At 46.6% G+C, this 12,965-nt stretch overlaps 2 protein-coding genes across 3 annotated transcripts; one reads left to right on the top strand and one right to left on the bottom strand.

Moving 5' to 3' along the window:
- The first annotated feature begins 258 nt into the window (after window positions 1-258).
- Window positions 259-7,203, top strand: apoob (apolipoprotein O, b). 2 transcript variants are annotated; one of them, XM_070985903.1, is made up of 9 exons: window positions 259-312; window positions 702-812; window positions 1,504-1,626; window positions 2,307-2,339; window positions 2,660-2,714; window positions 3,235-3,330; window positions 4,295-4,386; window positions 5,392-5,481; window positions 5,574-7,203. In XM_070985903.1, exons 1-9 carry the CDS (start codon window positions 295-297, stop codon window positions 5,607-5,609), a joined length of 654 nt encoding a protein of 217 aa, XP_070842004.1. In that variant the 5' UTR covers window positions 259-294; the 3' UTR covers window positions 5,610-7,203. The 2 variants fall into 2 exon arrangements, with proteins under 2 accessions (XP_070842004.1, XP_070842003.1); XM_070985902.1 differs by having other exon boundaries at window positions 5,571-6,803.
- Window positions 7,204-9,679: 2,476 nt separating this feature from the next.
- Window positions 9,680-12,540, bottom strand: LOC139346497 (diamine acetyltransferase 1-like). The gene is made up of 6 exons (XM_070985556.1): window positions 12,292-12,540; window positions 11,530-11,581; window positions 11,374-11,454; window positions 10,630-10,731; window positions 10,510-10,550; window positions 9,680-10,136 (listed from the first exon to the last, which is right to left on the bottom strand). Exons 1-6 carry the CDS (start codon window positions 12,352-12,354, stop codon window positions 9,960-9,962), a joined length of 516 nt encoding a protein of 171 aa, XP_070841657.1. The 5' UTR covers window positions 12,355-12,540; the 3' UTR covers window positions 9,680-9,959.
- Window positions 12,541-12,965: the final 425 nt, after the last annotated feature.

The following is a 12,965-nucleotide window of genomic DNA, read 5'->3' as shown; positions in this document are numbered from 1 at the left end:
TCACTAACTATAATCCAGTAATATGTAATTCTGAACTGGGCCATTTTGCATAATGAGTACTTTTACTATCAGTACCTGAAGTATATTTTGATGCTAGTACTTACGTGTTGTTGTTCTCATTATATAACAGCGTCGTGACTAACGTATTTTCACTTTTATTAGGTACATTTTAGTGTTTATACAGAATATGCGTATCATGCGTTTTTATTTCATGCGTGACTGAAACGCGCATGCGCCGTATGGTTTGCACTCGTCCGGCTTGCCGTAGAAAAGCGAAAGTGTTCTTGGACCAAAATGTCATATGTCAAACTGGTAACTATTCTTAATGATTGTCACCTTAATGTCAACTTACATAACACGTGCTACCTATAAACCGGATATCATCTAGTGAAGCTTAGGATTATAGAGCTAAAAACTGAAATTTAACATGTAAAAGTCAATACTGATAGATTAGTCAACAGCTAACGTTAGCATGTTGCTAAGTGCTGTGGCTAACAGGTCAGTTAAACGGGCGAACGCTCCGTCTTCGTCTTAATTTAACTACGCGGCGTTAAGCGTGTTTGTTAGTTACTTCTCGTGGTGTAAAGCGTCTGAATTAATGCTTAAAGTATTTTAATTGACGGTACATCCTTATTTAGCTTCAGTAGCTAGTTAGCCTTATCATCACTGTCAGTTTGTATGTTCTGCCGGTGTGCCGCCAGGTGTCGCTGTGTGTCGGAGCTCCGGCCGTGACGGGGCTGCTGTGCGGCTCTGTGCTGGCTGCCAGTGAGGGGAAGAAGAAGAACTCACAGCCGATTCTGAGCATTGATGAGGTGGGTTAATAACTGACGGGGAAACCATAAATGTTTCACTGTGACCTTCTGCTCCCTGTTTCTGTTTGTTTGTTTTACCTGTGGAGTCTGTTGACACTCCCGCGTGTTGGCCGGATATGAGTTCTTATTATTGATATGATGATGGTGTCAGTGGAACATAGAGTCCCCTGGTTGTTCACATATCTGCCCTTATGAGGTAAACATTACCTGGAAATCTGAGTGCAAACACGTTTTAATCAGTCAATTAAGGTGGTTACATAAACAGATAGTGAGAGGTATTACTTTATTGATCCAGGTGTTACAGCAGACGTGTCACATAATTCAGAGAGGTAATACTACAGGTCATGTTTTATTTAAGCTCTGATCATTGAAAGTTCATGTATTCATTATTGAGTAATAATAAGACAATGCTGTTTATCGTATGGATGTTAATCTTTTAGCTGCAGTTATTTTGTTGTTCAGTCGTACAAACTGAGACAGACTCACTTCAGAGGAGCACCTTTGTTTTCTCCACAGACAGAGTCAGTGCAGCTGTGGTGCTGATTCTTGTCTCCTCCTTCAGAGTTGATCTCTGCTCAGCTTTGATGTGCAGCTTTGCTCAGATGGCCAATAGAAACAGTGTTATTGATGCAGGAGTCGCCATCGCAGCGCTGTGTCACGACACAGATTCTCACCTTGTTGTTGGTTCCAGCTGCCGTCTCTGTACACCAGCCCTGAAGCTGAGCCTCGGTATGTGGAGCCGGAGGCGGGCCAGCTGGAGCAGAAGGTTGCATCGCTGAGGAAATGGGCAGATCCGTACACAAACCAGTGTCAGGTGTGTTCACACGCGATGCTTCTTGTCAAACCCCTTCAGGAAAAAAGTGTCAACGAAGAAGCGAGATAATCGTTTAGCATTGTTGCACAATGGGTTTTGTGCAATGCTGCAGACATACCTGCGTGTTGGGACTGAGGTCAGAGGTGCTGAGTTCCTGTTCGTGTTTGTCAAATGTCAGCTCGCTCCTCACTGTGACCTGAGCCACGTCAGAGTCATACCTGAACAGTCGTTTTCCACCCTGAATCAAACATAACCGTCTGTGTCAGCGGTGAGCTGCTCAGGAAAATCAGCGTGGAACAACCTGTGGACTGATTTTATGTCAAAGACTGACGTGATGTGAGCTCCTGAGTGGCCTGCCTCTCCCTACAGCTCCAACACTTTTAAACATTAAAAACAGCTGGATGTGAACGGCTGCTCAGTTTTCAGTCCTGATGTTTTTGCTGTGACTCTCTGCCATCGATGCAGGAAATGCGGTCACATGAGCTGAAAGCAGAGGAGCTGCTCAGCTCAGCTCATGCACATTCATCATTTTCATTTCCACAGAGACACACGCAGGCCATAAGTTAAACAGCTGTGCAACGAGTGTTCAGTTCTGGAGCTTTGAGCTGAAGTCTGAAGCAACAAATGATAAAGTGATGTTTATGTAAATTAACTTGAACTTCATTTGTTCTTCTTTGCAGCAAACGTGCCAGGCTGCAATGGAGAAAGTTGAGGTCAGTGATTCTGTTATTAAGGCTGAAGAAGAAGGTCACTTAAGGCCGTTTGGTTGTTCGGCTCGATGACTGACGCCACAGAAACGTCTGAACGTCCTGACTCTCCCTTTACTGACAAGCTGAGGATTGGCTGTTTGTTGTCGCGCTGCATTTCTGCATTTGTCATTAGCTGTGAATGTGCTCACTGTTAGCGGCTTCAAGGGTTCAATCAGTCATTTTTTGATGTGTTTGAAATGTTTTATGGCACATTTTGAGATGAAAGCTGTTGTCTGATGAAAGCTCGTCTGTCTCTGTGTCTCATGATCCTCTCTGGACCACAGCAAATCTACGAGACTGTGGAGCCCACGGTCAGCTCGTCCATCACGACGGTCACAGGTGAGGAAACGTCGTGTTTTAGCTGATCGGAGACGCAGACGCGGGATCAGTTTTAGAATTTGAAGCACTGAAGGTTGTTATTTCTTATCAGCGATACAAGACGCAAAAGACAACTCTCCAACACTTACACATACAGTCATGATGACTTACCCACAATGCAACTTGACTGCCTGCAGTTCAGTCAGAGATTCAGGTGTGTTTTGCTAGCCTTTAGCCTTTAGCCTTTAGCAGAGTTGAGGAGCGGCTGCAGACGTCTGGTCGGCTCACTTCTTTCTGACTCTTCACCAACAGATTTGTTTCAGTTTCAAACGTGTAGCTTTCAGCTGACGGTGACTCAAGTGACATCACATGAGGCAGTTTATCAGACTTCCTCTGAGACACTAGAGGCCTCGTACCACTTTTAAAGCACGCTGCAGTTTTGCAGATCGACAGGTGACTCCACTGCTGTTTTCAGGTATTTCACAGTCTGTCTTCACTCAGCCTCTCCTCCTTCTTCCTCCCCGCCTGCCTTATCTTTCAGACGTGTACCAGTTCCTCAGTGACCCCCCTCCTGACCTCTACCCCAGTGTGGCCGTGGTGGGCTTTACTGGCTTCCTGGGACTTTATTTGGCCAAAGGTAACCCGCACACGTTAGCCTGCAACGCAAACACGCGCTGACCTGCGTCCCCTCACAGACGAGGGTCGGCTGATAGCTGCACAGCTCACAGCGGAGAGATGTTTACAGGAAGAGTCTGTTCAGCAGCCTGTTCAAGTTAGAATAAGAAGGTTATTTCAGTTCAGGCCACTTTGTGTGAGTCTGTGTCCTGTTGTCTGTTTTCTTCAGACAGTCTCAGTCTGCCTGCTCTGCTGCCGCTGGCTGACTTTCATTTAGTTCAACACAATAGAAACGTAAACTGAACTTTCCAGCCGTCTCATTAACGAGGACGGAGGGCTGGCGTGTGTCTGCGGCGTCTCTCAGCTGGACAGGACAGCCACAAACATCTGGCTCCTCTTCAGCTCCGATCAGCAGTGATGGAAACACGACGCCCGGGTGGGCGCGCGGGTTTCACCCCTTTTCCAGCGCATTGACGATGACGCGCGTTGAAGTGCAAACATTTCCTGATATCAGACAGAGAAGTCAGCTCATTACTCTTTTTCCATCCCGTCATCATCAGCTCACAAACCACATAAACAAGGAACCAGTGTAATGTTGTCACTGGCCTCCATGTTTCCTGCTGTCCCCTGAACGTGACACAGCTGCAGTGGCCTGTTTTCAGCAGTTCACCCTCATTAAAAACCTGCGTGCTGGCACTTAAGTTGGTGTATTGATCTGTAACAGACTGTGTGACGGTTGAATGTTGGTGCTGGATGGCGTCTCTGTAAAGCAGAGCTCCATCTTAACTGTGAGGAGGTGCAGGGGAGTGGATGGGGAGGCGGAGCAGAGACGCAGCGTCAGGTGGAGGAGACAGGTGCATGACTGAGTGCTGCACCTGATGACGTGTCACCATGATCAATCATGGATTCATCCAAATCTGAGTGAAGCTGGTGATGAATGGGACTGAAGGTGACCTCCGTCCTCATTGGCCGTCTCTGTCTTTCAGGCTCCAGAGTGAAGCGGCTGGTGTTTCCCGTCGGCCTCATGGCTCTGAGCGCCTCCATGTTTTACCCTCAGCAGGCGGCGGCGTTACTCAAGGTGTGTGTGTGTGTTGTTGTGTTGTGTATCATCACGTGTGCATGGATCTGTCTGATCCACCTGAGACTCCTGAGGGGCCAAATGTAAGAGTGGAGCTGGAAAGTGGCTCCATGTCGTGGCAGCGATCAGTTAATGTCAGATATATGTTTAATTCACTGTGTTTAAATCTGACTGGGTTTCACTGTACAAACAAAGGCCCACAGGACACCACTGAAGTTCCTGACCGTCTGATTCCTGGAGAGCAGACACGTCAGCGAAAAGATTCCACCTCTGAATCTCGTTTAATGTTCCTCACAGCTGAAATGCTCTCAGGAAGCAGCTGTGGCAGCAGGAACGGCGATAAACACCGACTTTACGGGAGCTTTTATTTTTAGGGACACCAGAGAGCCGTAAAGTTAATTCTAGGAGAGTTTTTAAACAGGAAAGAGGAAAAACACACCGTCACCCTGTAAAGTGTGTCTGCGCAGCGCTGACGGGCGTCACATTCAGCAGGTCTCACGCTTCGTCTGCGTCGTATCAGCGTGTTTGATCTGCTTCCTCTGAGGAACGGGTCGAGCTTCCCGGCAGGAAGTCCAGCCTGCGAACCGGATTTATAATCCGTTTCATTTACTGTATTTCCACCCAGAGAGCCCACACGCAAACACAGAAAGGACGGGCGGACGGAAAAATAGAGACACGCCCTGATTGGATCAGGCTTCAGCTCGCGGCGCACGCAGAGATGAAGCAGACAAGCAGGGCAGGGTGCAGAGAGGGAAGCGCGTGAGCCGGCATGATAAAGAGATGAGGGTCAGAGGTTAACATGGCTGGAAACCACGATTTCAGCAAGACCGTCCAACATCATTTAACATTTAAACATCAATGTACGAACAAACCAAAGACACAAACACACAATAAAGATACAAGATTTAAGAAAATAAACCTCGTTCTTTCCTCGTGTTCCGCATCAGAATCTGCTTCGTCGGCGAGTTTGTGAACACGTGCTGATGTTTCTCGTGTTCCCGCCAGGTGAGCCGGGACTCGGCGTACACCTGGACCCAGCAGGGCCGCGGCGCCCTGGAGGCTCTGTGGAAAGATCCTCCGTTCGGCAGGAAGAAGGTGAGTGTTGAGCCGTCTCCTCTGAACGTCCCTCGGTGTGTCCTCGCCAGTGGTTGACTCTCATGGCTGTTCTGACTTTTGTGTTGGAGAAGAAGGAGCGAACAGAGAGCAACGACACGACGAGCTGAGACGGCAGGAAGACACACCTGTCCATCCTGAGAGACCTGCAGTCACACACACACCTGTACGCTCCTGCAGCTCCTGAAGCCTCCTCCGTCTCCTCCTCCTGGTCGCTGCTGGTCCAGGAGCAGCTTCACACACTCTTCCGCTCTCGTCACATCCTTCCACATTCCAGTGATCCAGATACATTTGTGAGCGTGCGTCTCGGAGCAGAGCAGAGCAGCCGGCGGCGCTCCTCCTCTCTCTAATCACTCCTGCTTTCTCCTTCGATGGCCTCTGCTCTTCCACTCTCTGATTTGTGAAACAAAGCAGGTCACAGTATCGACTTTCTGAGCTCTCAGCGAGCTGAAAAACATCCTTCATGTCTGCCACCGGCACGTCCTCGCTCTCTGCTGCACAGCACAACTTCACAGACGGCACAGGACACTTAACAGCTCCTGTTTCTATAATCAACTACTCGTTAAGTCATTTCGATGGCTCCAGCTTCCTCTTGATACTCTCACATTTGCACAGGAGATAGAAAGTCAGGGCTAGCTGCAGGTTAGCTTAGCTTAGCATAAATACTGGAAACAGGTGGAAACAGCTAGCCTGGCTGTGTCCAGAGGTAACATGAGGCACCTGCAGCCTCTGAGGCTCAGGAGGTCTAACACATACTGTGGTTTCACAGCAGACCAGTTCTTGACTGGGACCAGTAGTCTCGGTTGGTTGCCGGGTAACCTGATGGCGATGACAGCATGTTCATGGATGAGCTTCAGAGGTGCTGGTGGTGGACAGAGCAGGGCTAGCTGTTTCCCCCCGTTTCCAGTCTTTATGCTAAGCTAAGCTAACTGCAGGAGAGCGCCTCGCATCAAACATCAGACTTTTCCTTTTAGCCTTTTCTCTGCGTTCTGAAGTGTTTTTTATCAGCCTCATTACAACACGGTCCTGTCGCAGCTTCGTCAGGATGGAGTCAGGAGGAGCTGATGGTGGCGTCTGTGTCCACGCACTCGTTCACGTCGGCCTTTATTTCCCCTCATGTTGTATCCACGTCGCAGTTTGATGCTAATGATGCTTCTGTGCTACCGTAAAGGGCCAAACAGTGTGTGTAGACCAGCTGGAGTTAATGAACTGAAGGAGAGTGTGTGTGTCGTCCTCGTCTAACAGTCAACTGTAGATACTGTATGAAGTTTTATCTTGATTAATTAAATTAAATCTGGAATCTGACTGCCGTGGCGCCTTTCTTCATCACTTATTTAACCAAACACACAGTTCAAGTCTCAGTTTTGTGATTGTTTTAATGAGATTTCCTGAATAAATGAAGCTCAACGAACTAAAGATCGATGGCAGTTCTGAGATGTTCAGTAGTCTAATGAGCAGAGAACGTGGATTAAATAAGATTGTTTTCACAGTGACGTCATCGTACGTCTTTGTCTCATAATGAACTCTGAATAACAGAGAGAGGAACATGTTCATTCCTGAAGAAAACTGAATATCTGATGAGGTTTGATGAGAATTCACTGAGCTTATTACATCATATGGACATAATCTGCAACTGAACTCACACTCAGGAGATTATCTGTGTTTTTTAAACCCTGGGGAATAAAATGTCTCTTATTTGTCTTCATTTCTGGTCACTCCTCTGTAAACTGGGTGCTTTTGTCTCGTTCAGGAGCTGTTTGTCTTTGAGGAACATGTGGACTGCAGAGGTTACGTCCGGCTCTGCAGCATCAAACCACAGAAAGTTCACTGTTGAACTGACCTGGAATCAGACGTTAATGCTGCTTTCTGAATCTCTCCTCTGTCTGGTTTGATTTATCTCCAGGCTGAAGTCGTGTTTCCTCAGACAGGACGGAGGATGTGATGTAACGCTCCTCTGCTGTTTGATAAGGTTTATGTGGGATCAGCATCCTCTGTGGAAAAACTCCTGAACACTTCAATCCAGAATGATGCTGATTAGAAGTTTTTGTCGGCGATAAAGTTTTTATACACCGTTTTAAAGCAGCGTGAGACGAGTAAGAAGCCAGATCAGCTGTTTCCTGACTGAAGGAGTGTGTGGTGCATGTCACAGGGAGCAGGCTGAAGCATGACAGCATCATTAAAGAGGAACAAAGTGTTCCTGTTTATAAGAAGCTCCTCAAATCCTCTGAAACGCTTCAGTCAAATAGCTTATACGAACAGCCTGACCGACTGCAAACCAGGGCCCGTCAGAGTGGAGCACATGGGATCTTATTTCTTGCATCCTGTCTTCAAACAGGACTGACGGGCCTGTGTGTGCGATGCCTCTTCAGACCGGCTGCTGCACACTGCGGGAGCTTGTTTTTAGGACTGTGGATTTGTCTCATCTGAGGAGGATCAAGCGATAATCCCTCCAGTGGACAGGCTGTTTGCTCATGTCTGCAGCCATGCCAGCTGCTGTGTGGCTGTGGTGTCATCTTTAGCATGTTAGCAACGTTTGTTAGCACTACAGGTGAAGTACAGCTGAGGCTGATGGGATGATGGTTCACCAGCATCATTAGGATTCATCCTCTGGAGACCGTGAATGTTTGTCCATCGTGCAGCTGACTGGAGCTCCAGCTCGTCACGTCCTCTGAAGGACACAAGGTTTTAGTAAACATGCCAGGACACAAAACTGCTGAGTCAATGGAGAATGATGACATGACATTTTTAGACGTAAGAGTGTGTAAACGTGTTATTTTACACGTATGGTGGCTGCTGAGGGACAGGCCAGCCTCAGCTCTCTGGACTTCTTAGATTCATCTGTTCTTTCAGATCATAGAAACTCGTACTTTTATTACTTCAGTATGTAAATTTAGTATATTTATGCTCAATTTATATTTACTTCATCGTATGTTTCAAGTATTTTGGGCCCACAAATGTCCCTCAGAGTGAATAAAGATTAATGTCTACTCAGCTAGAATTAGCATGCTAACATAATGTCAACATGTCTGTAAACATGCAAGTTCACTATTTAAACATGAGCTAAGGTTGCTACATGTAGCTAGCTGGTACAGTGATGTAAGCCTTTTGGTTCATGTTAAAGCTTTAGCTTGTTAGCATGTTAGCACATGGTGACACAAATGGACTACAAAAATGAACTCCTGTCTCCTTTTGAAGCAGTTTTGAACAAAATGTCAGCAATAACAATGTTGATTTGTTGAATTCATTCTTCAGTGCACTGAGATCAAACATCAGAATCATTTCAGTAATTTCAGTTTGGCTTCCCATCATGATGCTGCTCAGTTATTTAGTTAAGGGGGGAAAAATAGCAAATTAGTGCATACAGGTTATCAAAATTAACTCCTGCCGCTCACCTGGTTTTACGGGATTATAGTGTTTTATGACCTCACCTGGTGAATGTTTGGCGTGAGTTCAACATAAACAAGATCCAAAGTGGACCAAAGGTCAGAGATGGACGTCTGCAGACTGCTCTGGATCATGAATGTGGTCAGCAGATAACGCTCTTTAACCTTCTAACCAGAACCGAGACGAAGCGTCCGCTCAGCACACGAACGCCTTTCGACGATCCCTGCAGCAGATTTCTCAGACGACTCTGCAGGAACGATCAGGATGAAGCGCGACTGCAGCAGAATGAGGTCACGGCATAAAAACAAGACAAGCTGAGTTTACTGTGTCGTAACTCAGAGTCCAAAAGGGCTTCACACAGATAAGACGTGAGTCATGAACCTGAGAACCTCACTGACACCCTGCAGAGCATCGAGCGTGGAAGCACATCCATCCTGAAGGTTACTGTGATCAATGACAGTCTGTGATTATCAAATCAAGGTGCTACTCGTCCTCCACACTGTTCTTACTGGTGTGGACTGCCTGAACAGGTTTGTACTGGCAGAATTCACTGTCATCTTTAATGTTTAGGAAGACATTTTTAAGGCCCAGGAAATAGAAAATGTAGTGAAACTTTGGACTAAACCTTTGAAAAACGGCACTGAGTCTTTCTAAATGAGTCACTCTGATGGAATGAAACTGGAAAATGACTCTCAGGTGTGTGTCACCGGGTTTCTGTGTTTCCCTCTAATACGTTTGTGAAGTCATTTCTGTAAAATGAGTTCAGGTGAAAGGATCCAAACAGACGCTGTGACCTGTGTGATCAGTTACTGTTTAATTGAAAACAAGTGATATAACTCTTCAAACACACACTAACAAAGCATCGCTGAATGAAAGAATAACATAAGTGATTCAGAGCGACATATTAGCAGAAGACACTCAACGCTTGACAACACGCAGAATCATTTTACTGTGATGCAGAATTCCCCTTTTCCAAAGCCGAGTTGTCTGAATCAACCTTTGTCTGCAGAGGCTGAACTCTTCGTCTCTGGTCAGACGCTCGTGCTTCCTCCTCTTCCTCCGGTGCCGCTCGTCTGTCATTCCTCGGCCGGGGTGGCCATCTTGACGAGGCTGTTCTTGTCGAACCTGAACAGCCTCCAGCCCTCCTCCTGAGACAGATCCTCAGCACCGCGCCTCTTGTAGAACTGGACGGACGGCTCGTTGTTCTCCGCCACCACGAACATCATCCCGTTGCAGCGAGTCTTCATCGCCAGCTGGAAGAGGGACGAGAGTTAAAGGTCACTACGGGATCGAAACGGCAGAGGGCGAGTTATTCTGGCTGCATGACACAAAGTCCTACATTTCCCATAATGCATCTCAGACTCTTAGTGTCTGGTGATGCTCAAACCTTCCAAACTCAGTTTTCTGTTAAAGATGCAGCACAAACTGGATCTAAAGTTCAGGTCTTCTCTCTAAAATAAGGTGTTTGGACGTAAAACATTTCTAAAAATCGATTCACATCTTTGCTTTTACTTTAAGGAAAATCTTTTACTGCACTAAGGATGCAGAACAGATGATCGACAGGTGATTGGCCAGCTGTTACACCTGTCACTGTGCTGGCAGCTCCGCCTCAGTAAACATACTCACATCACTGAGATGCCGCAGGAGCTCTGAACCGATGCCCAGCCCTGCAGAGAGAAGAGAGGAGAGCTCAGTGATGACGGAGCAGCGACAGACAAATACGAGTGGAGCGGACTGAAGCGGTACCTCTGTAGGGCTCCATCACGTAGAAGTCCTCCAGGTAGAGCTGTTTGCCCACCCACGGGTCATAAGTGAAGTAGTACATCGCAAAGCCCACCACCTTCAGACCTGGAGAGAGACAAGTGAGACGACGATGAAATGACAGAATCCTGCTGCCGTTTGTGTTTCCATGTTTAGATTCTTGTATATTGATCTTATTATGACGCCTGCACACGGTTCAGCGACCTGTTTACCTTCGTTTGACTGTAAGAGGCCTCCACTGCCTCATTTCAGAGTCGCTCTACTTGAGTTATTGTTTCCGCATGTTTGCACAAATATTTGACACAATATGACACATAATATTTAATAACACACCCAGCATGGTGTACACGTTCACCCTGTGCCTGAACATGCTCATAGAGTGAAGGCCTGCAGGCAGGCAGCTGCAGCTGGGCGTCTCCTGAACAAACAGGCTTCTGTTATCATCGTGCCTATATGTTGATTTACAGAAGCAGGGAGAACATACTGTTCAACTACGGCAGCAATGAAGAACATCTCTGCAAAGCCGCGAGTCGGCCGAGACCTCGACCGTCTTCAACAACATGTCAATCAAATCAGTTTGTCAAAAACCTGAAGAACCCCTTTGTGTCTCTTGAACTGGTCCTCTGTGGAGGAACTTGAAGTCAATGCTACGAGTTACGTTGGATTCCTCTCGTGTTTCTTTTTTTTACAAGGTGTGTGTGTGTGTGTGTGTGGGGGGGGGGGTCATACCGTCAGTGCTGCTGTCTCCTTGGATTTCAGCGATGATACAATGGTAAAACGGGGTGTCACCGAATCCATCCTCCAGGAGTTCTGAAAGCACATAAAACCAGTTAGCGAGCTGATTGCTTACGCGCACAGACGGATGGAGGTCAGCGGAAAACTCACCTTTTTCAGTCAGTGTGACCTGGTGCTCCATCTCCTCATATTTAGCAAGTTCCTGAGAGACGAAAGACAGAAACAACAGCTTAGTGATGAGAAGACGTGCCCTGCTGATGCTGAAACGTCACATCTAATTCAGCTGACGGTCATTTACGAAGGAGGAGAAAGACGAACTGGCTCCAAGGTGCCAGTTCTTCCTGCTTTTCTCCAGTTTGTGTGATGCTGAATTGACTCTGTTTGGTTTGGAGCTGTTTTTTTATTTTATTTTATTTATTTTTTATTTGAAATAATCCTAACATCAGCTGCAGCCTTTGTTGTGTTTTTCGTGTCACGTCAGCAGTTTGTGGAAGTGTGTCAACATTTCACCAGTCTACCCTGATAAGAACATAAGCTGGACGCATTGACCATATTTGGAAAAGCGGCGGTCAAACCGGAAATGAGTCGTCTGGCTGAAAACAAAGGCCCCCCGACACTAATCTCACACTCGGACATCCTCCGGATATTTTCCACCTGCCTCTTATTCACCTCTTAGTCACCTTCGAGTCTGCCTGCTGGAATTCACCGTTTAAGGCTTCGTCTGATTTTATTGGTCAACGCTGTCGGAACTCAGTTTACGACAGTTTCAGTTCAAGGGAAGGTCAATGTTAACCAACGGCTTGTTTAGCTAGCTGGCTAGCTGAGCCCAACCGTTCTGCTAAATTCACATCGAATCATAACATTTTAATGGCGTTTTTGTCCACATTTGGTCCGTTCTGGTCCTCGGCCTACCTTCACCAGTCGTAATATATCAGACACGTCCCTGGGTTCAGCCTTTCGTAATTTATACTCCATTTTCTTCTTTTACTCTTTTTTCCTCTCGTTACAAGTCCTCTGTACGTGAAGTGAAAGATAAGTTGTTTCTTCATTCGCTTCAGAGTGGCTTATTCCCCACAGTCAGCCTCTGGTCCGGACGCGGCTGTCGGGATAGGAACATCCAGTAGAGACCACCCTCGGCTGGGTCGCTGCCGTTCAACTGTCTGCTCCTTTGTTTACATCGGGCATTTTATAGCCGGCTCGCGCTGGAATGCGGTTGGTCAGTCTCCACAGCGCTCAGATTTCTGACGAATCAGCGACACTCTGTGGCCTTTTTTAGCCAATCGGGGCACAAGGGGGCGTCTTTTTTGATCCTGCTATAAGATCCTTGTTTTGATTGCGAAGGCAGAAACTTGGAGACATATTTTCTACTTTAAGTAAGAGTAAAAGTACACATAAAAAAACTTAAAACTCAGTTTAAAGTAAAGTTTTTGCATCTTGTCTGTACTCGAGTTGCCAACATCTTAGCAGTAAAATAAGTAACTGTCGGTCACTCAAGTATAAAATGTGAAATATCTCTGTGAAGAGCTGTTACTACAGTTATTACATAAGATTTTCTGTGTTGCAAAGACTGATCGATGACTCCTTAT

This window comes from Chaetodon trifascialis, chromosome 18, assembly GCF_039877785.1.
Source record: "Chaetodon trifascialis isolate fChaTrf1 chromosome 18, fChaTrf1.hap1, whole genome shotgun sequence".
NCBI lineage: Eukaryota > Metazoa > Chordata > Actinopteri > Chaetodontiformes > Chaetodontidae > Chaetodon > Chaetodon trifascialis.
Note: the sequence above shows the minus strand (reverse complement) of the source record. Positions and strands in the feature narration are given on the sequence as shown.

Excerpts from the sequence above, each read along its gene's own strand:
- LOC139346497 (XM_070985556.1), bottom strand. The coding sequence starts at position 12,354 with ATGGAGTATAAATTACGAAAGGCTGAACCCAGGGACGTGTCTGATATA. Across the intron at positions 11,582-12,291 it reads ATATATTACGACTGGTGAAG|GAACTTGCTAAATATGAGGA; the intron begins GTAGGCCGAGGA and ends TTCGTCTCTCAG. Across the intron at positions 10,137-10,509 it reads TCCTGCGGCATCTCAGTGAT|CTGGCGATGAAGACTCGCTG; the intron begins GTGAGTATGTTT and ends TCCCTCTTCCAG.
- apoob (XM_070985902.1), top strand. Across the intron at positions 2,715-3,234 it reads GTCCATCACGACGGTCACAG|ACGTGTACCAGTTCCTCAGT; the intron begins GTGAGGAAACGT and ends CTTATCTTTCAG. Across the intron at positions 5,482-5,570 it reads CTCCGTTCGGCAGGAAGAAG|AAGAAGGAGCGAACAGAGAG; the intron begins GTGAGTGTTGAG and ends TTTGTGTTGGAG.